This window comes from Gordionus sp. m RMFG-2023, chromosome 3 (genome assembly GCF_954871325.1).
Source record: "Gordionus sp. m RMFG-2023 chromosome 3, tfGorSpeb1-WG-v2, whole genome shotgun sequence".
NCBI classification, from domain to species: Eukaryota; Metazoa; Nematomorpha; class Gordioida; order Chordodea; family Parachordodidae; genus Gordionus; species Gordionus sp. m RMFG-2023.
The window spans coordinates 542,277-569,658 of NC_088777.1; the positions used below are offsets into that span (position 1 = coordinate 542,277).

The window sequence follows — 27,382 nt, forward strand, 5'->3', positions numbered from 1 at the left end:
CCACAGAATTTGATGTCAATTATTTGCAATTTATCTTTCAGCTTGTTGAAACGACAACATATAATTATTGGTTGGTTCATACATCTCTCCTTTCCACTTTTGTTGGGTCACACACAATTCCTTAGAAGTTTAGTGGGAAATTGATGGTCTTCATTTTTTTTTGTGTGACTTAAAAGGATTATCTTGGCTCCTCTACAATTTTATGGGTTATTGTGAAGACAGGAAAGATAAAAAAAAAGGTCATAAAAAGTATTTAATATCTAAGATACTCTTATTTAGCAAAAGATACAGTATATTTAACTTTTTTCATATTTTAAATAAAATATTTGTATCAAACAATCTGTATCTAAATTCTACTTTTAGGGACCTTCCTAACTTTCTAGGTATAAGAGCATGAACAAAAATTATTACTAATAGAAAATCATCTGTTCTATGTGCTTATATTATGTAACAGAAGATAATAATTAATTGCCTTAATTAATCGTTATTTTCACTCTAAAACGACTAATTTATAACTGATCAAAAATATATTCTGATATCAAATCAAGATGAGAAATTTGATAAATACATGTAGATACAGATGAAAAAATGTAAGTCCTAAAAAAATTATGATGGATCTTAATTGTTTATATTTTTAAAATAAATTTATATGACAACAACTTCATAGCATAACGATGATAATATTAAAAATTTAGATGGTTTTTACTAATTTAATTTTGTAAGCCACTTATTAATGCAATCCTGCAAGACAAAGATAAAAGGTATAAAATCGAAATTTTGTTATTATGGTAATGTTTTAAACATATCTATAAATACGAAGTTTATATTTTAAGCAATAAATCATCCTCTATTAATATCAAGATTGTTCCTGGTAAAATTAAATGTCAATGAAGGACGGAAATTGGATCTTATTTCCTGTTTGAGAAAAGATATTGACAAAAAAAAGACAGACTTGATTCCTTTTAAAAACAACACACCGTACACAGATTATTCTGATGAAGATTTTTTTTAAAAAAATAAAATTGGATGAGAATCTGAATGAAGATTCTTTTGAAGATTGAAACTCTATTCAAAATAAAGATTATTCTTATATTTTTACAAATTCTCCGAATTATATATTTTTTTATTTGTCAAGTACAATACAACCCTCCCATCCTCTGAGCCAGCTGAACGCGTGTTTAGCACAAAGAAATATCTGTCGAGCGCTGCTCTTGTTTATCCGATTATAATAAAAACATTTAATTGTTAAATCCCCCCCCCCCACCTCCTCCTCAATAAATTTATCCTAGCCCCTAAATATTTGGAAGCAAGAGGCTCATAACTCCCCCCCCCCCCCTTCCTTTCATAGTATATAATTTTAGAAGTTCTGACATCTGTTTAAGATTTATAAAAAATAAAAAATATTCTCGCAAATTTGCAAAAAAGATTGTGCTTGATGGTAAATGTCCTTGGCATTAAAATTTAATCCTATTATATTGTTAATGAAAAAAAAATTATTAAATTGTATAAATGACACTTTGTATTAAAATGTAATTTTTAGGGATGCACCTAAATTTTTTATTTATCGGTTCTTCTTTTTTCAAATATCGGTTACCGGCCGATATTATAAAATTTACCGATCTGATAAAATGGGGTCGTAGTTTGTTAGTTAGTTGTACGTTATATTTTTAGCAGCTGAGGCTTAACCGAACTGGATTAAGGTTTCAGATCTGACATATGACTTATTAAATTGATTTATCAATAAAAAAAATTTTTTTTTTATATCCTGTGAAATGATTATCACATATTATATTTTAAGAATTGCACATATAAAATTATTTACATATATTGCCTTCTATTGTGAGAAGGGGGGGGGGCTTCCTTATTTGGAAAAAAAAAATGATGCTAAATATTAGCAAAATATTAAAATTGATTTAAATATATTTTTCTTTTACACAACAAATTTATACAATAATTTTTCACAAATTGATTTGGATTAGGTTGAAATTATGAAAATCGTGAATATTATAATATAATAACTAAGAAAACTAAGAGATAATATTGATCAAGAATTTTTCTAGGGCTTATTTGAACTTTGAGGCAAAAGCGAAATGAATTTGAGATTTATTAGCCTCAACCTGACGATCAAATCGTTACAATATTAACGTTGACTCAATTGAATATCATCATAAAATAACCGTTTGATTCAACTCAATGAATAATTTGTGATTCATAAAATGGGTCTAACCAATTTACATATACTATGTCTTTTAAACTCCTTCTGATCTAAGCATATATTAAATCTTGATTTGAAAAAAATTAAATATTTAGAGGAATTTTATTCAAAGAATATGAATTAATCTGAAGGTTAGCTACTTTTTTGGAATTTATTGAAGAGGCCAGATACAGAGTCGAAATCTAAAGTGATTGAGTTGTCTGAATTTATGATGGCACAGACATTCTCAACCTGAATATTACCAGGAAATGGATGTCAAGGGTGATATTAGACAATTGGACAGAAATTATGTTGGGTGAAGTTTATCAGAAGGAAAAGAGCTAGCCACCAGGGCCAAATACGAAAAGATTTTGAATTTGGAAGATAGAGATCGATCTAGGGTATTTGAGGGGTAATGACTTTAAACCATTGTAAGTATTCAAGAGTTTGAATTATATTTAGTGAAAATCTAACCAGTGATTAGATATGAATAATATTAATATTATTGCAAGTTATGAATAAGGTTATGATCAGCACAGGTGCCATGGGTGGCACTAGCCGTGATGATCCCAGGCGGCTCAAATAAAAATTTATAGGAGGGGGAGGGGCTTTACCTCACATACCCCCTATTTTACGGCGCTTCGTTTAACTTTTCCTCGGTCTTTGGTTTATATTTTTTTAAAAAAAGATATATTATACTTTTTAAATTGAAATTTGTAAACCCTGAACTAGTATTTGAAAGTTTCTGTTATTTAATTTGCATACATACAAAATATTAGCATATAAATAATGAAAGTAAAACAATACAAAGGCACAGTCACAATTTTTACAGACATTATATTACCATTTTTAACCTTATAATTGTTGTAATATGTGCTTTAATTTCAAATCTACTTTTAAACAAAATCAAGAAAAACGAAGTCATATTCAAATCTACTTTTAAACAGAAAAATGAAACGAATTATAATATTATTTGTGTTCAGACGATGTAAATGAATATTATAGAAAAGGATATATAATTGAGGATATTTTTACTTGTTACGATTTTATGTTTTATTGCACAAATTTTTTATCTTTTAATTTTAATTCTTTTTTAATTTTTCTCTTATAATTTTTACTTTTATATGATAATAATAATTAGTATTTATAGTTTATGGTTATGAATAAAATTTTAAAATATTAAACTACAACTTCTCAACCACAACAATAATGAATGACTAGAGATAAATTGAATCAAATATATAAATAAGGGACATACAGGCCTGGCCCTTGTATTTTAATATTTTAAATATACCTGGCCTGGGTCAAAATTTATTTTTAAGATACCCGAGTCAGGTTGGGCCTATTTTTAAAAAAATACCCAGGCCGTATTAAATATTTTTTATAAAAAATACGGGCCGGGCCCTGAAAATCTAAAACCATATCCGGGCCTAAATTTTTAAAAATATCCGGGACATGCAAATGTTATCTCTGCTGGTCTCTGATATAAATATTTTACATACAGTATTGTATATGACACATCAAAATATATTATGACTCATCGTGATCCAACTATGAAGTGGCACGAAGGAGCAAATCTTGAGCGTTACTAGAAAAGAAACCACCCTCTAAGAACTTAATAACAATTTATCACAAATAAAATAACACATATAATTCTAATGTATGTTTTTGTATACAAAAGTGTTCAAGCGGTTTTTAGAAGTTTGAACCGAACCGATGTTTTTTACGAACCGACTCTTGAACTGTTAATTTTATCTAAACCGTGAACCGATATTCTATTCAAAAATTGATCGTTCTTTTTGCTACTAAACCACATTTATAACATTTAAGTATATTATAATCTATATCGTTATTATATTTGTATTTATTATTCTCTTTATCAAATGTATTATTATACTTGACTTTAATATAGTATTATTTCTTTTGTTATTATCATATATCTTATTAACAACAGGCATATTTTTATTTGCCATTTCTTTATCTGCTCGCTCAGAAGCTAATGCCAGATCAAAAATAAATTGGAAAGTCAATACATTATTATCTCTTTCAAGACCGTCGGGATATAGAGCTCTAATATCTCTTTCCAATCCCGGTATTTCCATGCCAACCATAAACTGAGCACGTTAACGCTCGTCAATATCATTAAGATAATGACAACGCTGGCCAATTGTTCTAATTTAATTTGCAAATTCAGTTATGGTTTCAGTTGTTCTTCGTAATTTAACGAAATCAAATCTAGAAGCAAAAACTGTTGACGTCGGTTTTAATAATTTAAAACATATTGACTTAATTTCCTTAAAAGATAAAGTTTCGATCGAATCAGGATAAAAAATGGTCCACACTCAATATTCTTATTACCAAAAAATGTTAAAAATATATCTCTATATTGACATTCAGATGGGATTACGTTTTTTAACCGAAAACTGGCTTTCCTTGAGAAAAATATCTAGAAATTGAAGTATCGTTATCGAATTTATCAAATTTAATCTTAGAAAAATCCGCCAATTTTTTCGAATCTCCATTTAAGGAATTATTTTCTCCATTCGTCGCCATTTATAATAAAACGACTACGACTACTTATTAGTTATTTTTATTTTAAAATAATCACATCAAATTTATTAATTAATTAATTCGAATGTTCCATTCAATTTTTTATATAATATATATAAATATTTTAAAATAATTTATTACAACACGTACAGATTATTCTGATAATGATTAAAAAGAAATTGGATGAGGAACTGAATGAAGATTCTTTTGAAGATGAACTAAGCTTTTTTAAAAAATAAAGATTATTCATTAATTTTTATAAATTTGCTTAATACAACCCTCCCATCCTCTGCCCCCGTTAAATGTGTGTTTAGCACAGTGAAAGCTGATTGAGAACTGTTATTGGTTACCTGATCCAAATTTTAAAAATCAATTCTTGTTAAAAATAAATAAAAAATTATTACAAAAATATTTTATTGATAACCCTTGCAGCCAAATATATGCATCCTGCCCTCTAAATATTTGAAGCAAGATGCTCATAACACCCCTCCCCCAACAAGTAACCGCTGTACCTGACCTATAAAAATATTTTGTAAATTTTGTGTGTCCCATATATCTTTTTGTTTTAGGTTGCTGTACCAATCTCTACTACTAATAAAATTAATAGAAAAGAGATATCAATGAAACTCACTGAACTAAATATATTATCGATCTTTAGATGTATCCTGGTTCCAAGTATCTTCAAAATTCTTTTTTATAAAATATAAACCTACTAAAAATAAAATATAAGTTACTTGTTAGTTATATAAATAAATTAATTTTATTTTGTTTGAATTAAATTATACAAAATTTGTAGAGTTCTGGTTAATGAAATATCAACAACTCAAATAAATTACATTCAAATCAGATATAAATGTATTTAACCAAGATTCTCTTAAGGATTTAAAATGTCATATTAAATTAGTGTACACATATTTATATAATGAATACAAATTTAAATTTTTTATTGTGATTAGCAACAGTTATGTTAATAAATTTGAAAAAGACAATTTGATAAATAATAATTGTTAATGAAAAATAAAGCAGTTTGTTAATATAAGCAATCAAAATTATCATTGTCCTTTAATGAGAGTCTTAGTACGTATCCAATCATTAAAATCTTGATTCGTTTCTTTATAATATGGTAATTTTTTCATTACATCAATCCATGCTTGAATTTTTGGGTATTTTGCAAAATTATATTTTGACATCCATAAAAATGAAACATTACAAAATTGAAATGTCAGCTATTGTCATTTGATCTCCTATAATATATTTTATATTTCGGTATATAATTACTAATAACCTGCAATGTATTTGCTCTGACTCAATAATAATTCTAAATTATCTAAAACTTCATGCATGTCCTTTTCCCTTTCAGGATTCGAAGGCTTATTGTGCATAACTTGAGGGTACTATAATAAACTATTGAAATTATTATTTAAAAAGTTCAAACCGCATATTCTTTCAAAGCTGGCCAAAATCTTCCTATAAAAAATCTAATCTGCTATCAACCAAAGCTCGTTTTTTTTCATCTTTTGGGTATAAAGGATCACCACATTTATTGGCAAGATATTTCATAATTGCACGACTAGCAAAAAAACAATAATTACAACAAATAATTGCCAAAATACCTTTCACAAATAATAAATCCATTATCATCAATTGTAGGCACAGTATGGAGTGGATTTATCTTAATTTTAATTTTAATTAAAATTTAAATATTAAATAAAATTTACCTTCTTATATTCAGGTGTGTTTTGTTCTCCTTTCTGTAAATCAATATCAACAATCTCATGAGGCATATTCAAAGCCTTTGTAGTCATCCATACAGCTCTTCCTGCACACTCCTGTGTTCCTTTCATAATATATAATTTTACAGGTTGAGACATTTTTAAATTTTAAAAATAATATAATCTTGCAAATTTACACGAAATTGTGCTTTATATTTTAATTGTATTCTAAAATTATTATTATCTACAATTTAATAAATTTAATTAAAATGCAATTTTATCTATAAATAAAATATAAATGTGATGGTAAATGTCCTTGGTATTAAGATATAATTCTGTTGTTAATCAAAAAATAGGAATCGTAGTCTTTATATTAAAATGTAATTTTATTTTTAATCAAGATATAATAGTTATATTAAACATCCATTGTTTAGTGGCCGCATGTGTTTTATTACAATTTTGTTGTAAAATACTCAAAAATTTTATATTACAATTTAAAATCCTTTACGTAAATTAATTAGTCCAAATAGTAATTAGATTTAAGACAGATATCCTTTTAGAAATTAATTAAAATTTCACCATATATTTTGTTAAACAAATAATTTCTATAAGCCATTAATATGGGTGAAATGGCAATGCTAGTATAGCCTTGTGAGTAAATGTTTTATAGCAACCTCATTTTTACTGAGGCCTTGCCCTACTCCTTGTTTGCTCACTTTTGCATATCATACATAATAATATCAAACATATTTTTTTTTACTATTTCTTATATTTTTGGACAAAAACATGTTTAAAATGATAAGTTAAATACTATATTACAGTTATCACATTTTTATTAGGAAAAAGGTTCATACAAAATTGTTATCACATATTTTATTTTAAGAATTGCACATATTAAATTATTTCATATAATTGCTTTCTATAGTGGGAGAGGCTTCCTCCTTTGGCTAAAAATAATTTTTAAAAAATGTGAGGTTATATTCTGAAGTTGTGGGCCTTCAGTTACTGGTAAAATATAAGGTGACACTTTGGTCATGTGATTTGGTATGTGTCATTTTAGATTATTAAAAGAAACTACTTAACACTTATATTTTAAATTTAAATTACTATAAGTCAAAAAAGTAAAAACAAAGATTTATTCTCTAATTCATAGAATATAAATTAATCTGAAGGCCAGCTACATTTTTGGAATATATTTAAGAGGCCAGATACAGAGATGAGAATCTTAGGTAAATGAGTTGTCTGAATTTATGATGGCACAGACATTCTCAACCTGAATATTTGGTGTTAAAGTATCTAGATACAAGTGTTTAGATACTGTAACTAGAACCTGAAATTTTGTTTACCACTCTTAAATGCCTTACTTAAAGGATTTGAAGATAGGTAAATTAATCAGTATTTAATAATTCTAGGTTTATTAGGACAATTTTTGAAGATGAAAATATTTTGGCAACTATGCTTCATCCTTTTTTTAAACTAGATTGGACATGGTTGCAAATGGATGAAAATTTTAATTAAAAAAAACAATTAATACAAAGATTAGTTGAGGAATTATCAAAGTCTTCAAATGAGTGCAAATTAGCCTGTAAAAAAAACCAATAATTTAATATCCGATATTTTTCAGTATCCCACAGCAGGAGATATGATTGTTAATGATTTAAATTCTGATAATCAACAAATTTTAAATAGTTCTTTCAAAAATGAATGCCGAGATTTTAGTATTTTTAAACAATATCCTGATATAAAAATGTTATTCATTAAATATAAAACCACAATCCCTTCCAGCGCTCCTGTTGAAAGACTTTAGTATAGCTAAAAATGTCTTTACAGATAAACGAGGATGTCTTAAACCAAAATTTTGAAAATATTTTACTGAAATCTAATAATTATTTATAATCATTTAATCATATATTATATTATTTTATTAATGATATATAATAATTATTTTTATTAATCATATATTATTAATATCTAAAAATCATTATTTTAGTTATATTTTGATAAATGTGATATCGAGTCAATAAATTTTTCAGATAATTTCATAAATTTTCACAATAGAATCCTAATTTAGGTTTATTCAAACCTTATCTAAGAGTATAATAAAAAATGTATCTGTACCTAGATACATTTTAAATTGTATCTGTATCTAGATAACTTTTTAGAAACTGTATTTGTATCTAGATAAATTTTTAGACTATGTATCTGTATCTAGATCTATTTAAAAAGCATCTTTTAACCACTCTGATTTGGAGGAACCAGGAAATGGGTGTGAAGGGATAATTGACAATTGGACAGAAATTATGTTGGATGAAGTTTATCAGAAGGAAAGGAGCTAGCCACCAGAGCCATATACGAAAAGATTTACAAGATAGAGATCGATCTAGGGAATTGTTTAGGGTAATGACTTTAAACCATTGTAAGTATTCATTTGAAATTATATTTAGTAAAAATCTAACCAAAGATTAGATATGGATAATATTAATATTAGTGCAAGTTATGAATAAGGTTATGATCAGCACAGGTGCCATGGGTGGCACTAGGCTAGATAATCACAGGTGGCTCAAATAAAATTTTATAGGGGGGCTTTACCTCACATAATCCCCTATTTTGCGGCACTTCGTTCCACTTTTCTCGGTCTTTGGTTTATGTTTTTTTTTTTAAAAATATATATTATACTTTTTAAATTGAAATGTGTAAACCCTGAACTAGTTATTTGTAAGTTTCTTTGTTATTTATTTTCCATACATACAAATTACTAACATACAAATAATGAAATTAAAACAATACAAAGGCACAGTCATAATTTTTATAGACATTATAGTACCATTTTTAACCTTATAAGTTGTAATATGTGCTTTAATATTCAAATATACTTTTAAACAAAATCAAGAAAAACGAAGTAATATTCAAATCTACTTTTAAACAGAAAAATGAAACGAATTATTATATTATTTGTGTTCAGACAGACGATGTAAATTAATATTATAGAAAAGTATATATAATTGAGGATATTTTTACTTGTTACGATTTTATGATTTTTCGCACATAATTTTTAATCTTTTAATTTTTCTCTTATAATTTTTACTTTTATTTGATAATAATAATTAGTATTTATAGTTTATGAATAAAATTTTAAAATATTAAACTACAACTTCTCAACCACAACAATAATGAATGACTAGAGATAAATTGAATCAAATATATAAATAAGAGACATGCAGGCCTGGCCCTTGTATTTTAATTTTTTAAATATACCTGGCCTGGGCCAAAAATTTATTTTTAAGATACCCGAGTCAGGTTGGGCCTATTTTTAAAAAAATACCCAAGCCCAGGCCGTATATTTTAAATCCTCATTGACTATAAAAATTATATTATTTTTATAAAAAATCCGGGCCGGGCCTGAAAATGTAAAACCATATCCTGGCCTAAATTTTAAAAAATATCAGGGACGTGCGAATGTTATCTCTGCTGGTCTCTGATATAAATATTTTACATACAGTATTATATATGACACATCAAAATATATTATGACTCATCGTGATCTAACTATGAAGTAATTACCATAAGAAACAATCAGTTAATGAAATGGGCTTTGCCCACCATGCCTCATTAATAGAAGTGGTATCTAATAATTCGTAGTACTACTTCCTCAGAAAGAAATTGGTCGATTTGGGTTAGTACTCTCGCTGAAACATAAATCGATATTAAAGAAAATGATTATAAGATATGAATAGGAACAAGACTCTGCCATGGAGAGCAAAATATTAGTTATTGAATGACATTACATTTAAAATCATGTTATAAAATTACTAATATAGATTTAAATATTGTATACAGAATTAAAGTTAATATTGTCTTAAAAACATTTATTCAAATTGAACGGTCAAAAACGCAAATATCTTTGAAGGTATTTAACCTAAAAGCCGAAATTAAATATAAAATTCTTAAATAAAAAAAAAAGATTATATTCTTTTATTTATAAAGAGAAAATTTTCATATATAATACAAAATAAAATTATACAAAATATAAACATAATTCACAATGCGACTGGATGTCCTAGGTAGAGGAAATGCCTAAAAATAATTTGAATAATGACTTGGATAGAAATTTGATTCAACCAATATAAATATAAAACACATATTAAGAAGGTTATATTTGTACAAAACCTGGGTATAAAAAGAATCGGATAACAACCAAGAGTTTAAAATGCGATCTTAAGAAGACGAGAATCATAGATATTGGGTGGGACGTGAAGCTCCCCATAAAAGATTTATAATTTCAAAATAATAATGCTTGCAAGTCTTTCCTAAGATGGATATTTTATTTTTACGAGATGTTATTTTTTTCTTCTTCTAATCTAGCAATTTAAATGGTTTATTATCAAAGGGTTATTATCTTAATCAATTGCAAAAATTAAATAGTACATTTATTTTTTTTTAATGGTTGAATATTTTTATTGCAAGTTACACGAGAGGGAATCAATATAAACGTGGAACTTGGCGAAGCACCGAGGAAATGGATTTCGGGAACGGGCCAATCAAATTATAGATGGGGTTTTATGGGCCGGATAGCTAAAAAATTTCCACCAATCCCATGTCGATCTCGGATACAAATATTTATCATCCGCAAAATTAATTATTCGTAAATATAGATATAAAACGCGAACGTTGAATTTAAATAAAATTTTTCTATTAATTTGATTTCGATCAAGTGATACACCATGATTAGAATTGTATAATGTTAATAATATATGTCATGTCAGTATATAAAATATTTAAAATTAGGCTTGAAATGATTTCTTTGTTATTTTAAGTACAATGAGATTTCTGTGAATATAATTTGATTTGTAACTATAATTTAAATATAAATATTATGTATATAAAAATAATAAATACAGTTATTCGAGATTTTTAACTTGATGTGACCAGTAAATGTATCATGATACATTTAAACTGATCATCTTCAAGAACAGATACTCTCCTTTTTTTTTTCTTTTAAAAGAAGTCTAAAAAGGTAATGGATTCTAGTTCTATATCTTCAAATTTTTCGAATAATCCGTGTATGAATTTCAGCGAATTTTGGTCTCTGAAAAAAGAATTTTCGGTATAAACTGAAACCGAGAGGGGAGTCTGAGCTATCAAGCGTATGTAATGATGCAATAAATGTTGTCTAATTTGATATATAATTTTTAATTAAAAAAAAATATATAAAATTAATTTAAAATCATCAATGAAAAAAAAAGGTAGAGTGTAATTGAGATAAGCCTATTTCAGTATAGTTTACAAAAAAATAGTGGTTATAATATCTTAATCCATATTTTGCAGATTTATTATCATGTCCGGCCAGTGTTTACGTGAGAGTGAAAATATAAGGAAACAGGATTAACATAATATTTTTTACTCCCTACCCATTATCCCTCTCAAAGATATATAGAGGCAAATGCCGCCTACCTCACCCCATTCATGTTATGGCTTTGCCCGGTAACAAAGCCATGGATCCAATAAAAGATTACGACACATATAAATTGATATATAAAATAAAATAAACCCGACTACCAACTTCTTTATTCTTATAATCAACCTTAATTTTATTTTTACATTTCGTAACCATATGTGTGTTACAAATGCAACTTTTGTCATGCACTATTTGGCATATGACGCCAATCAAAAAACCCTTACGAGAATGAATATAACAAGGTTTAAACGAACTAACTTGAACAGCTGGCAAATAAAGGCCGTGAATTTGGTGTGTTTGTCGCGTCTGTTAATAACGGTACTACCTTTCTCCATTTTTGCGTACATATTCAATATGCGGGACACGTTATGTTTGGTACACGTGTCCCACCCTTCGCTATGGAACGCGTTCAATTTGGTAAAATATTCGTTGATTTTGCCTTATCAAAATTGAAAAAAAAATCAGTTTGTATCATTTTATTTTCCTTTAAAAAGAGTGCAAATAAAGCGGTCCGGTTCGTGGCGCGATATGCAATTTAATCATTTTTAATTAAGGAATTGCGTGCAAGATTGGGTATAGAAATGATTGGAGCGGTAGTGCGAAGTAAATAGACTGAGATGGTTTGGGCAAGTGGAACGTATGATCAAAGATGACTGGGTAAAGTGATGCACCTTGATGGAAGTAGGAGGGTCAAGACCTAGAGGAAGACCCAAGATGACGTGGACAAATGTGATAGCGGCGGATATGAGAAGCATGAACCTTACAAATATTGAAGCTCAGGACCGTCAAAAATGGAAAAGAAAAATCAGAGGAAAAACTGGCCTACCCGGGTAAACCTGGAAATCGCCATAAACCGGAGAAGAAGAAAAAAAAATAATTTACTGAAATGATAATTTTAAAATATGTTATAGGCAAATGGAGATATCAGCGCTTATACGGTTGGGTGTATATCGTAGCAGTGAAGAATTTGTTAAGCACGCGAGCTATTGTTTATCACTTTTACGTTATTTCGTTTTTCAAAATTAAGTCTTTTACTCTCGGCTATAAATCTTTGCGAATAAGGGAGAGCAAATGAGGACTTTTAACGTCGTAATTTGAACAGCGAAACTGTAAAAACTTTTTTCTAAGATTTATTTTATCCAGTCTCGGTCCAACTTTTTTTTTAATAATTTGATCAATACTAAGATGAAATACTTCAACTCTATGCTATTGAGGGAATCGGATCTTGCTATCGTTCGTATTTACATTAGTCGCTGTATGTCATCTTTGTTCAACTTATATAGTTTTTTTTATATTCCATTCTGTAGCTAGAAGCTACCTGGCAGCATTGAATATGAAACTTCATTTAAATTTGTAACTATTTTCTTTTTGAAAATGACTTAAAATATTATAAAACATGATGGAAGAAAAAATTCTGAAACTGGTATAATGAAGTCACTTCTCTTTGCCGTCATTTTGATTTATGTTTGATAGTTATGCCTTATTAAGTAAAGGATTTTTTTTTAGAAAAAATTATATTACTACGTACAATTTAAATTTTAGTATTAAAGTTAGCTTCGCAAATCGGGACTTAATTATATAAAATTGTGTTTTTTTTTATAAAATCGTAACTGATTATTTTTTAAGAAAATGGTAATATAATTGCAAAACGCTATAATCAAAATGGCGAACCATCAATTAAGTCTTCTTTTTAATGCGCTGTCGATTGTCAGTCTAGTCGCGATCAAATATCGTCATGTCGTAAAAATTAAAAAAAATTTAAAACCTATAAATGACCAGATATGTTCCATGGGCTTAAAAAACTTGGAATGCGATCTTTTGCCATATAGAAAAACGTTTTCGATCCCGCTTATCAATCCATCGTTACCGCAAAGATATATAACTATTTGGGAAGATGCCTGTTTTGATAATTAAGCGTCAATATTCTGTATAAAGCTATATTTATAGGTTACCTACCATGAATTGTATTTGTTTTTCTCTACCTTACTCATTTATATTAATTCATTCATTATAAAGTGAAACCTTATTATCGTTGCCGTTCATATCGTAATTTCCGTTGAGCGCGATTATGCTCGCGTGTAAAGCGTTCACGCAACTGACCAGCGACGCTTTGATGGAGTCGCTCGTCTCCCCGATATTAATCTCCAATTTATGAGAATTAGGAAGACCGAGATTTTCGTTCCGACGAATATTATTGAGATGATCAGCTTTATCTTATTTATTATTTTTTAAAAAATAGGGATCTGGCGACCTAACTCTTGAAGAGTGCGTAAAATGATACGATTTTAAAAATCTAAATAAATTGAACTGGGTCGTACAATGACATATAATAATACCTTGAAGGCCGATGCATTCATTTTAAAAGTGTACATCAATGAAAAACAGCTGGGGAGGCCATTTTGGGTTACCCGTATCATTATTAAAAAATTTTAAAACGAGAGGCCAATTTATTCCCAAGTCTGACGCAAAACTTTATTAAGGAATTGCCTGATCATCGAGATAATGAGGAAGCAAGTTTATCAATTTAATAGTAGTTCTTAACATGAGAATAATTACTATATGGGTTAACAAAATGGCGGGTCCAGCTGATTTTGCTTTCAACGATTCCTTCAAATGCATTATGAATGAATCGTCAGTCAGGGTATTATAATATGTCATCGGGTCCGTCACTTAAAAGTGTTCATATGATGCATGTGGTATCGCATTATCGAAAAATAGGCATTTATTATAAATTAATTGAAATGGACGAATGAAATATCCACGATTTACTTTATCTATCAAAAAAAATTTGAAAAATACTTGATGAAGATGATAAGGGACCATATATATATATACACACTACTAGATCAACGATTCATTAATTAAAAGTGTCCATATTAGTGATCTGATCTGTATCGGACCTAATTTTTCAAGCCTGGCCTGGCCCGAATTTATTTAAATATAGAAATTAATTTTTTATAATTACTCAAAAAGCATATATGTTATGTGGCGTGGCGTCTAGTTTCTATAAAATAAAATAAAATATTTTTATTTTTTAAATTAAAAATTCAACATAAAAATTGATAAATTTAGATATATATATTTTAAAAAAGTTTCCAAAGCCCTACCCGGTTTTTATTTAAAAATATTTCGGGCCGGGCCGAGTCGAGTTTTGCAGATCTCTAAGAAGTATATTATTTTAAAAATTTAAATAAAACGCGCGATTGGGTGGTACTAAGTTGAGATTATTAAAATCAAATACTAGATAATTGAGCGATTTATTTGAATAAACATGATATATAAATAATGTTAATATAGCAAAAAAAAATTAGTTTTATATAAAAAATTTATTATCATTTAAAAATTTAATTTATTTACTTAAATTTGACATATTTTTAATTTGAATATAGATGAAATAATCATCAGGAGAAAGTAAATAGATGATATTAGTTGTCATAAAAATACAAATTTTTAGCAAAATAATCTTTAAAAATTTATAAAAAAAAAATAAATGTATTCGCAAAAAGGTGAAATAATATTATTTCAATCATCAATTGTTTAAGAATTTAATAATTTTAATGAATGTGGAATAATTATATCTATTATATTGAACAATTTTTTATAATAATTTTATATTGAAAGATTAAGCAATATAAATATATCCGCAAGATGGAGTATTTATTTAAAAATTTAATATACATGTATTTTTTTTATTATATAACAAAAATGCCAGTTTAATTTACGATAAATCAAAGACCTGCACTTGTACAATTTGAGCTGTCTGACCCGATCTTTATTTTCAGCCGGCCCGACCCGGGTATATATAAAAATTGAAATTATTCTATCAGAAGAATAAGCAAGCATTATATTTAATTTATTTTTATATTAGTTAATTTTGCATGTAGCATGAATTTTTTTTTCCCAGCAAATTATAAAATAAGAAAAAAAGGATCGTGTTTGTGATCGCGATACTTTCTCTTTTTTTTTTTTTAAAAAAAGGATCGATCTTGGATTTCGTTCCCTTTTTTTTTGAAAAAATCTATATCAGGATTCGATCCTTGTAAATATTCTAGAATAAAATTCATGAAAAAAACAAGTCGTCTTAGAATATATGGTAAATGATCTAAGTTTGACAAAATTTTTTAAAAACAATTATGCACAAAAGCTCTTGCACAAAATATTGTACATCTTCAAAAACTGTGTCTTAAATTATAGTATGATTTACCTCTCAGCGAAAATCCCCATATGGGGATAGAAAAGATAGCAAAATAAAATCTGATTCTAGATCGAAATATCGGTAGTAGAGCACACCCTTTAATATTTTACGTATTTTACAACTACTTTTATCAATTAAATTTTTGTATAAAATTACATTACGCGGGTGGCGGGCGGGTTAATGCGGCGGGCGTGGGCGGGTAAAATTTTTGATAATTGCAGACCATTGTTGTTAAATGGCTCGTAGGCCCAAAAGGATTAGGCAAGCTTCGAGATTTAGTTAACAGATGTCCAAAACTATTCCGCTTTCTATGAGCAAAATCTCCGGGCATGCGTAATATTTTCTGGCCAAAATATCGGGTTAGCCATTTTTTTTAAAAAAAATGGAGCCGTTTAACAAACGCTAGTAATGATAAGGGTTTCGCCATTTAAAAAAAGAAAGAAAATTGTATGTTTATTCATATGTTTTTGACATGTGACAGGAGGTTTCTAGAACCCTACCCAAGCCAATAAGGATATTACCACTCCCTCCACTCATTTTTACCTCCTATTCCCTTCGAAATTTATTAAAGTAATTGAGATATATTGTATCAAAGGGAGCGAAATTTTTATAATAATTATTAAAAATATTAGTTGTTTTGGTAATTTGCAGAGACCTGCAGAGGCCCCATTTTTAAGGCCCGGCCTGGATTTTTTTTAAAAAACATAGGCCCGGCCCGAAGCCCGTTAGAGCCAGGCTTACTTTTGCAGATCTCTAGGAATCAGCTGTAGCGCCATTATGGGGACACTTCGACAAATTGTCTTTATTTATTTTTATATGAAAAACACATTAATATCTTTCCAATCGACTTGCAAACCACAAAAATGGCGATTCAGTTGACTTCCGTGTATGGTCACTTTTAAATTACATTTAACGTCTAGTAATATATATGTATATCAGTGGGCAGAAATGTGACATGAAAATAAGGGGAAGGGTGTAGATATCTTTAAGTATAATCTTACAATAAATAAAATAATAGCCCCGAACATGTTTAATAAAAATTCATCAAATATATTTGTACCGTGCTGATGTAATTTTGTTTGAATGATACTATCCGTGAGATAGTTTGATTTGTCGGCATCGAATTCTGTAACGAAATACGAGAAGAAAATGCCAAAAAATATTATTAGACCTATATCAAAATTCTATATATACAATAAAACCTGGTATAATTTGAGCACTCTTGGGCGCAAGATTTTTGATACAACTCAAACTTGTTGTGCCTCAATTTAATGTTAATAGAAATTTGATTGGGGGGGGGAAAACTCACAATTTTGGTAAAATTAGAGAGTCGCCTTGAATTATCAAAAGCCCAAATTAGACAAGTTTTACCGTATGTAACTAGTGTCGTTAATCGGCTAACTCAATATTTTATCCAGAAAAAAATATTGTGCAAGCCTAAAAGATCTTGTTCAAAAATGGCACATAGGATTGAACATCTGTTGGCGAAATGTCGACGCCTAAGGCAATATTTTCCTGGTTGCAATGTTGAGTTAGCCATTTTTAAAAATCGGCTCGAATAGAGCCGAGCCGTTTAACATCACTAGTGGTTATAATGCGACCTTCGTATTTTTTCAAACGTTAATAAATAAATAAAAAATACCTTTAATTAAATTGACATCGTAAGGTAATACTTGGGAGAAGTAAAAGAAGAGATCGTTTTGGATGGAGTACATGCCACTTCCGACGAAGTTATTTACGAACCTGAGAAAATTTAATTTATAAAGATACATAAATTCGCTAGCCCCCCGTGGAACCGGGCATCGGTTTATGCGTGGCTCGGGCTGTAGAAAATCTTTACAAAAATTCTCAACGAATAGTGTTGTTAAACGGCTCGGTTTAAAAATGGCTAACTCTGTGCCAACCTATGAGCGAAATCTTAAGGTTTGAGTTAGCGGTTTTTAAAATCTGCTCAAAACGAGCCGTTTCGGTTTTTAAAAATCCGCTCAAAACGAGCCGTTTCGGTTTTTAAAAATCCGCTCAAAACGAGCCGTTTCGGTTTTTAAAAATCGGCTCAAAACCTAGCCGTTCAACATCACTACAAACCAGTTTGGGCTGATGTCTGAATATACGATCTGAACCACTTTATATTTCTATCTATTTCTAGGGTAAGCCAACAAATCTAAGACGAAATAAACCACGTGACACATAATAATTTACTTGTAAATCCTTCCAGTGATTTCGTTCCTTACCAATATTTTGGATATTTTGAGGATATCGTTATAATGACCCTTGTTTTTGGCGAGATTACTGTCCACAATTTCATCGTTCGAGATAAGATTTTCTTCTTTAGCCATCAGTCTTATAGCGCTCAGTATGCCCAAATTTTGGTGCTTACATTGTTGTTAATAAAAAAAGAAATTAACATTTCGATATATATAAATTTACCTTTTACTACGATTTTAAGTTTTAATTATTTTTTATGATCCCCCCCTCCCAAATGTAACTATAAATTTTTATAATGCTATATCCCCCCCCCCCCATTTTTAATGATTTGTCTAGTTTTGTTAATTTGCTTGGTCGTAAAATTTACTACCCAATTTTGTGCTCAAGCCTGCTCTGAACACAGACCCGGGGTACCTGCTCAGAGTTGGTTACTAGACCCAAACCCAGGGTCTGGGGTTTACATAACCAACCAATTAACAACACTAGCTTTGTCAATAGAAAGCTGGCAGGCCAACATATCATGCAAAAAATTTAAAAAACTTTCTCGCTAAAAAAAAAAATAATTTTGAAGAATATCACTTGAAAATCATATTCTAGAGAATTGTTAGGCACGTGGATAACGGGAGTTCTTCTAAGGCTCCCGACCAGAACGAGGTTGGGCAGATTTAGCGTTCGATAAAAATTGACCGGTTTAGTCGGGAAAAACAATAGCCTGTAGGTGATTACTTTGGAAAGTAAAAATAATTGTGTTAGAAAATAATCATATCAAGGATATTTCTAACTAACTTTTAAGTAATATCACATTCGTTTTTTTTAGTACACAGTGCCATCTTTTCGACCACATGGCTCGTGTGGATTAAACGGCACGATTTGAGCCGGTTTTTTAAAACCGGTCAACTCGATATTTTAGTAATAAAAAAATTGACTATAGGCCCTCGAGACTTAACTAATGGATCTCCAAAACTTGGTGCCATCTGGGATCTAAATCTTCGGGTTTGGGTAATATTATTCTAGATAAAATATCGGTCAAACCGAGCCGTTTAACAACACTACGACATAGCATCGAAAAAGGTTCGCTAAATCCCCTCAAATTTTATAGCGAATCCGTGAAGATTAGCTAAGGAAGAAGTGTTTTTTTTTCGGTATCTGAAAAAGAATACACAAATACGCAGACCGGACCTAGGTCCTCCCTTCTGGTCTGAAGAATAAATTCTTAATAGCATTTTATCTTCCTAATCCAAAAAAAACAAAAATAAATAGAGAGATTCAGAATTTTTTTTCCCTTGATTTATCACATATATAAGAAACAAAGACTGATTAAAAACTACTAAAGTCATTTTGCTATGAATGGAAATCTTACCATTATAAATTATATCGAAAATTAAAGAATAAAGGTCGACGCCATATTGATTATTCAAGTAAATTTTATTTTTGAAGACATAATAAATGCTCCATTTTACGGTAACAGTTTTTGTACATTGATCAAATTCTGAGACGCGCGTGCGCGGGTGCCATATTAGTATCGATCGATACTTTTAATTTTGAACCGACACAAGCGGACGATACCCCCAAAAGATGATAATTAACCTTCATAACTTTCAAGTTTAGAATTTGGGAGAAAGAAACGCAAATCTTTTTAAAGAGCATTTTTCGACTCCACCAGACACTTCAAATTTTTAAACGTATATATATATATATACAAACTTGTGTTAACGAACGTGTTAGTGAAGCTGTAATAGTCGACGGCCTTTAGCGATAGAACGTGAAATAAAAATTGTTCCTTCTCCTCGTCACTTCTGAGAAAGGCGTACCTTTTATAATTTTTCCTAATAAAAAAAAAAAAAATTCTTTCTTTAAAACCCGTTACTTTGATCATCGCGATAAAAAAAAAACCTGAGATATTGATCGGCGTGAGGGGCGTCGTATATGAGCGCGTTCAAATGAGAGTGCAGCGATTTCCGCTCGAGCGCCAGTTTAATGAAACACCTTACCAATCCTATTTGACTTTGGATATCTTTAACGCGGGTTTGTATGTTACTAAGGGTTACATTGAAAGATATTATATAAAATATTCCAGATTATGGCCACATAAATTGGCGGTAAGGATGATAAATGAAATGTAATAGCGAAACAGATGGGGAATATATAAAAAAAACCTCAAATCGAATTCGATGGAATTGGGTAATTGCCAATTCCTGTAGAGAATGGAATCCTTGACGTTCCTGATATAGATTTGCTTGGGCCAGATGGACTTCGAGAGTATGTCCTGACTCTTGCTCACGAACAAGTCCAAAAAATTGGCTTTATTGTCCGCGAGGCTCTCTTTGTCACTTTCTCGGTGATCGCGATTATTTTTAGCCCCGGTTATAGCTTTAAAGGGCGGACTAAAGGGGGTAGATGTTAGCTTGCTATTCAGGGTTGATTTTAGGTTGGATAATGAGGATATATCTTTTAAGGATGGAATAGTTAAAACGTGTTTTAGAAAAGCTGTTAAATAAATCTAACTTTCAAATAATTCCAATGCTTAGCCATGCCGCCTTTTAACCCTTAAAAATTGATTCAACTTATAAAAACTTGTTTTACGCGATTTGCAGTAAGACCAACGTTATCTGATTTAATAATAGGTGATTAGATACCGGAGTCCCCTTTTCTTTTAAAAGAATAACAATGTTACTCTTTGTCCAAGGATAATGTCTAACAGAATTAGTTTTAAATCGTTTATACAATCACGGTAAAACTTTATGTTAAATAAAACTCGAAAAAAATTATACCTTTTAAAAATTTATATAAAGAAAAATTAGACTCAGGCTATTGATGCGATTCCTTATGATAGCTTTCGCGCCTCCCAAAAGATTATCCTCGAGATCCAAGGACTCGAATCGGCCATCGCTTTCGTTATTACTCGTGCTATCGGTACAGCCCAATATCGAGTCGGGAATGTTCAGGTTTAAAATTGGAGTCGCGGATAGTGGAGGCGAAAACGTGAGGTTAGGACAGGACAGCAAATCACGCCTATTCGAATCTCGGGGAGGGTTCCTATCTTTGACAAATGTCATCATGTTGTGCCAAAGGGCTGATTTGACTTCCTTCCATATTAATATTATAAATATTTTTTAAAAAAATGGTATAGAAAAATAGTGAAAGAGAAAGAGGTTAAAATAATTTTATTGTCAATTTTGTAATATAAAATGGTGGCGGCTAAGATCATTAGAATGGCGGACGTAAGTGTTGGGATGAACCAACTCTGAAATATTTATTGATAGGGGGAAAAAGGCAAAGGGGATGAGATAGAAAAAAAAAATACTAGCATAAACAGAAAGACCGATTCAAGTGGAAATTCCAAAAGTTTTTAGTACCGGTCCGCGTGGTCTCGCCGGACCTATTTTTTTTGTTTTTATTTAATTCTATATATGACGCCTTCCTTACCTCCAAAAGGTTTCCGCACCGGGTGTACCCGATTGGTCGGTTTTCCATATCACCCATTTTATCGCCAATTATAAATATGTTCATGTATACCTCTTGTAACTTGTAAGGCGCATCAATATATCTACATAATTACGCCATTTTATATTTACGCTTATCGATTATTTACAAAATGGTTGCAGAAAATTGTGTCACTAGGAAACTATATCTCCACATCAACCAAATTCGATTAGAGTCGGTTTTAAATTATTTAGTGTATTTTTAATTTTTCCCATTACATTAAAAAAATATATGTATCTAATTATTGTGTAAAGTAATGACTATGTTTTTGCGCCATCTAGAGACACTTATAATATTAACATTTTATTCACTCATGCTTATTGTTATATTGTGTATTTTTACGTTACAGTGTGTGGGAAAGGAGATGCTAGAAATTCTATCCAATGCACCAGATTTCAGAAATGGGCGCATAATAGATGTAGCGGGGAAAAAGGAAGTTTGATGTTAGCAAGAATGACCTTTATTCGTAAAACTTGCATAAAAGAGGTACATAATAATGATAACGTAGAAAATGGTGGTATGGATATTGGCAATGAGTTAACCCTGGGAAAAGTGGATAAGTTTTGTTATTTGGGTGATGTGCTAAACGCAGATGGTGGTGAAGATTCTACCTTTGTTGCAAGGAGTCAGACAAGTTTGGAAGAAGTTCAGAGATGTCGTCTATTCTGATAAATAAAAGAGTCTCTCTGAAGTTAGGAAAGTTTAAGTAAACTGTGCGAGTGTTTAATTTATGGTGGCGAAACATGGACAATGAAAGCGGCCCACGAAGCCAAATTAGAAAGAACAGAGATGAGGATGATTAGATGAATGTGTGGGGTATCTCTGAGAGAGAGAAAAATTGGCAAGGAATTGCGAGCAAGATTGGGTATAGATAAGATTGGAGTGGTAAAGCGATGGAATAGATTAAAATCGTTTGGGAACGTGGAACGTATGACCGAAGATGAATGGGCAAAGGGATGCACCTCGATGGAAGTAGGCGGATCAAGGTCTAGAGGCCCAAGATGACGCGGACAAATGTGATAGGGGCGGGTATGAGAAACATGAATCTTACAAATATCGATGCTCAGAACCGTCAAAAATGGAAAAGAAAAATCAGAGGGAAAACTGGCCTACCCGGGTAAACCTGGAAATCGCCATAAAACGGAGAAGAAGAAGAATTTAGCAATTAAGTTTGTCTATAGTTTTGCCATTCAATTTTTAGATCATAAATTATAAATTACAAATGTATAAGAAATTGTAGGTAGAATTTTTATTTTATTTAGCACGTAAGGAAAACTTATTAAAATACCAAGAAATCCTTTAGAATTAGTGATATTTATAATTAAGTTCCAAATATTTGTTCATACTGGAAGGTACGATAATGGAGAATTTCAGAATCACCTCTCATCAAAATAGAAAGGTATGACGAAATAAACACATTTTTAATGGCACCCATCAGCATATAGGAGACATTAAGACATTTTTGCTTCGCCCATCATTTTTTTGACAAGCTGCCCGTTAGAAATAATATAATACAAGAAAATTAACTTGTTGTTTGATAAAACCGTGATTCCAAATCCGTTCCAGCATATCGCAGAGATTACCTGTCAACGTATTTTCGGCGACGTTCATTTCGGAGGTAATGGATTTTGGGTCCTCGTCGCAAATCGCGTTCAATGTTCCCAAATCTTTGCCAACCAAATCGCGATTTTCGCTGGTCTTGTTTTCCTTGGTGAGCTTATCTACGAGCATCCTCTTGGTCTTCAGAAATATGTTTTTGAATACAAAAAAAAGGATGTAAAACCTAGGTTTATCTTCACCGAAATCAATGACTGTAGCTAGACCCCACTGTGGTGACCTTTTAATGTATTTAAAGATTAATTTCGTGATTAAATACCCTAAACTTAGATTCTTTTAACAGGGCTTCGACGAATTTCCAATTGGTATGAGCTATCTCCGCCGGTGATGTAGCGGTATTCAACTTGAAGTATTGATGAGTATGTCCGTTAAACTAATATCGACCAGAATATTTAAAAAAAAAGATTATTTTTAAAATATCAAAATACCAATTAAATGTGTTAAATGGCTCAACTTAATCCATATTTTCTTTGGGAGGGTTTCAAATTTAACAATATACATAATTAAATGGCGCGAGATAATGTATCGAACGATACATTATCAAAGATACAATGATTTGAGAATAAGTATATATATATATAATTTGATAGACACTTACATTATCGTGCAATTTTTTCAAAGGACCTTCTTTTCCGTGTGCCCTGCAAAACAAGGAAAAAAAAGTGAATTAAGATTATGAATGAAATAATTTTTATCTTTCAAAAATTTAAAATCAAATTCTATTGATATTAAAAATTATAAAGAAACAAATAAATATTATTCTGGTTCTAGCTTTCGCGTTTTCGTGTATATTTTGAACACTAACAATTGATACTTTTTTTAGCGGTGGGTCTATTTATCGCTCGGCTGAAAATTGCTCGGCTAGGAAATATCGCTCGGCTAACCACATAATAAATCATTTTATTACTAAATATCGCTCGGCTGAGAAATATCGCTCGGCTAACCACATAATAAAACATTTAATTACTAAATATCGCTCGGCTGGGAAATATCGCTCGGCTAACCACATAATAAATCATTTTATTACTAAATATCGCTCGGCTGAGAAATGTCGCTCGGCTAACCACACTATAAATCATTTATTACTAAATATCGCTCGGCTGAGAAATGTCGCTCGGATAACCACACTATAAATCATTAATTACTAAATATCGCTCGGCTGAAAAATGTCGCTCGGCTAACCACACAATAAATCATTAATTACTAAATATCGCTCGGCTGAAAAATGTCGCTCGGCTAACCACATAAAAATCATTTATTACTAAATATCGCTCGGCTAACCACACAATAAATCATTTATTACTAAATATCGCTCGGCTGAGAAATGTCGCTCGGCTAACCACACTATAAATCATTAATTACTAAATATCGCTCGGCTGAAAAATGTCGCTCGGCTAACCACACAATAAATCATTTATTACTAAATATCGCTCGGCTGAGAAATGTCGCTCGGATAACCACACTATAAATCATTAATTACTAAATATCGCTCGGCTGAAAAATGTCGCTTGGCTAACCACATAATCATTTATTACTAAATATCGCTCGGCTAACTACACAATAAATCATTTACTAAATATCGCTCGGCTGAGAAATATAGCTCGGCTATAAATAATCCTGTTGTATTAGGATGATAAAAATTCATTATATTTTATAAGGATTATAATTAATTTATATATTTACGAACCTGTTGTTAGCCATGTATTTGTTTATTTTTGTGGAAAAAGAAAAATACAGTGGCAACAAAGGAAAAAGATGTTTATTTTTGTTTTGAAAAAGAGAAATTTATGTATATACTATCACTTATTATTTTTATGGAAATTTATGAATAAAGAAATATTTGAGAAGAAAAGATTCATTAAGTAATAATTAATGAAGAAAGATAGAAAAGATCTATAATTAATATTTAAAAATTACCTATAATTAATACTTTAAAAAGGAAAAAGGTAAATAAATATATATTATTTAGTTATTTCTTTCTAATAGAATTTTTGTATTTCGTTACTTTCATTTTAAATCCAGATTTATTTTTTCAAAGTCCTTTTTGACGACGACGAATTATTTAAAATAAAAAGATTAAAATTATACCATGCCTCTGAAGAAGATTGAAGAACATACTCAATTTCATATTCCAGAATTTGTCAAAGAAAAAGTTAATATTCAGGATTACCTATATGATATAGAACTCATTTTCAAGGTAAAAAATATTTTCGTTGAAAATATTTAATTGAAATTAAAAATTTTTATTTTCCAAATATTTTAAATAATATAAATTATTTAACTTTAATCGAGAATCTAGAAAAAATTTTTAAGGATGTCTCTAGCATTTTACTTTATAGGAATGATTTTATATTCTAAGTGAGCTTTCATTTTCTTAATATTAATTGAGAATTATTAATTTTTATAAATAAAATAAGTGTTTAGACAGGTTTAAAAAATTTTCTATTAGATATTTCATCTTCAATACTTTTATAAAATTAAATTTAATCATAATCCTTTTTTTTTTATAAAAGTAAAAAAAATAATATACTATCCGCTAGATGGCGTCAATATTATAATTTTTATTAAAAATATATTAATAATGAATGTGTTTAATAAATTTTCTTAATGAGATAAATTCTAAATACTAATACAAATATTAAAATTTAATTGAAATTTTATAATATTTTCAAAATTCCATAATATTCTAAACAACTTCTTAGTTCATTTACGCCATTTTTAAAAATTTATTCTCAAAGATTCCTATTGGAGTATTTATAACTTTTAAACAATAAAATTCATTTACGCCATTTATTTTTAATTTATTCTCTAATAATATAAAAAAAAGTAAATTAAAAAGATCGAATCGGTTTTTCTAATCCGAAATTTTTGGAAAACGCCAAATATCTGTGCCGATCCTATCCGATATTTAATATCGGCACAGCCCTATTAATGATTTATGTTTTCCCCATAATTTCGTTAAATGAGCTCTGGCAACCTGTTCCTAATTAATGGTTAATAAGATTTGATATCTGGGTTCGAGTATTATTTAAATAAGTATCCTCTTTAAATCTCATAATTGGAAATATCATGGTCATGAAATCTTTTATTAATGAATATTGTATAACAAAATTTATTATAAAAAAAGTTTGGACCCTGAACCAAAATTTTTAAAAAGGTTTTTCCCGCGAAATATCGAGTTGTTTAATAAAAATAATAATTAATTTCAGGAAATAGCTAATTTTCGGAATGAGATAAATAAAAATAATTTTCAGAAAAACTTAAAATAAAATATATCATTTGAAATGACAGATGCGTCAAACAAGTTTATTTCGAAATAAAATAATTTATGACATATCACCAATTTTCCAAAAAATTTAAAACAAATTTATAATTTAAATTATAAGCTTAAAAAAGATACAAAAGTACGTCTAAAAAACTTCGCGGATAATATTTTACACATTACCAATGATATACATATTTCGCAATTTATCCAATCAATCATTCATATCAAAGACAAAACACCATCGATAATTTGCTATACTCATTTTATCATTAAAACTATAAAGTTTTTGTCAAACCAAGCTGACTTCTGTATATTAGACGTTGAAAAAACATTTAATTTGGGTGATCTATACCTCTACTGCTACAGTATTTAAACATATAGCAGTTAAGAGATATAAAACATACGAATCCCTAATATTTTTAGGACCAATATATTTGCACGGAGATTCTGATATGACCACATATACTTTTTTTTCTCATTTACATTCTGCAATTTTAAAAAATAAAATAAATATTAAAAAATATCATATTTGGTAGTGACCAAGAAAAGGCTATAGTAAACCCGATTCGGGAAATATTTATATTTAACACTCATTTAACATGCACTCGTCATTTAAAAGACAATATAAGAAAATATTTGTCGGAAAAACAAGGTGAAAATGGTGTTATGTCTAAAAAAATTATACAGGATATTTTTTTCTTTTAAT

At 29.5% G+C, this 27,382-nt stretch overlaps 1 protein-coding gene and 1 long non-coding RNA gene across 2 annotated transcripts in view; both read right to left on the reverse strand.

The window, feature by feature from the left end:
* Positions 1-5,658: 5,658 nt before the first annotated feature.
* On the reverse strand, positions 5,659-6,337 carry LOC135925723 (uncharacterized). The gene is made up of 2 exons (XR_010571718.1): positions 6,030-6,337; positions 5,659-5,988 (listed from the first exon to the last, which is right to left on the reverse strand). It is a non-coding gene; the product is annotated as an uncharacterized LOC135925723 (long non-coding RNA).
* A 5,114-nt stretch (positions 6,338-11,451) lies between these two features.
* LOC135925895 (DENN domain-containing protein 5B-like) overlaps positions 11,452-27,382 on the reverse strand; it is a 44,730-nt gene continuing 28,799 nt past the window's right edge. Inside the window, exons 16-30 of the mRNA XM_065461455.1 lie at positions 24,010-24,052; positions 23,671-23,784; positions 23,322-23,534; positions 21,115-21,397; positions 20,468-20,759; positions 20,205-20,348; positions 20,016-20,137; positions 18,891-19,036; positions 18,306-18,478; positions 17,749-17,849; positions 17,167-17,232; positions 13,934-14,124; positions 13,677-13,809; positions 12,170-12,350; positions 11,452-11,626 (exon numbers count right to left, since the gene is read on the reverse strand). Of these exons, the coding sequence (XP_065317527.1) occupies positions 11,452-11,626; positions 12,170-12,350; positions 13,677-13,809; positions 13,934-14,124; positions 17,167-17,232; positions 17,749-17,849; positions 18,306-18,478; positions 18,891-19,036; positions 20,016-20,137; positions 20,205-20,348; positions 20,468-20,759; positions 21,115-21,397; positions 23,322-23,534; positions 23,671-23,784; positions 24,010-24,052 (2,377 nt within the window). The remainder of the gene's footprint in view (positions 11,627-12,169; positions 12,351-13,676; positions 13,810-13,933; positions 14,125-17,166; positions 17,233-17,748; positions 17,850-18,305; positions 18,479-18,890; positions 19,037-20,015; positions 20,138-20,204; positions 20,349-20,467; positions 20,760-21,114; positions 21,398-23,321; positions 23,535-23,670; positions 23,785-24,009; positions 24,053-27,382) is intronic.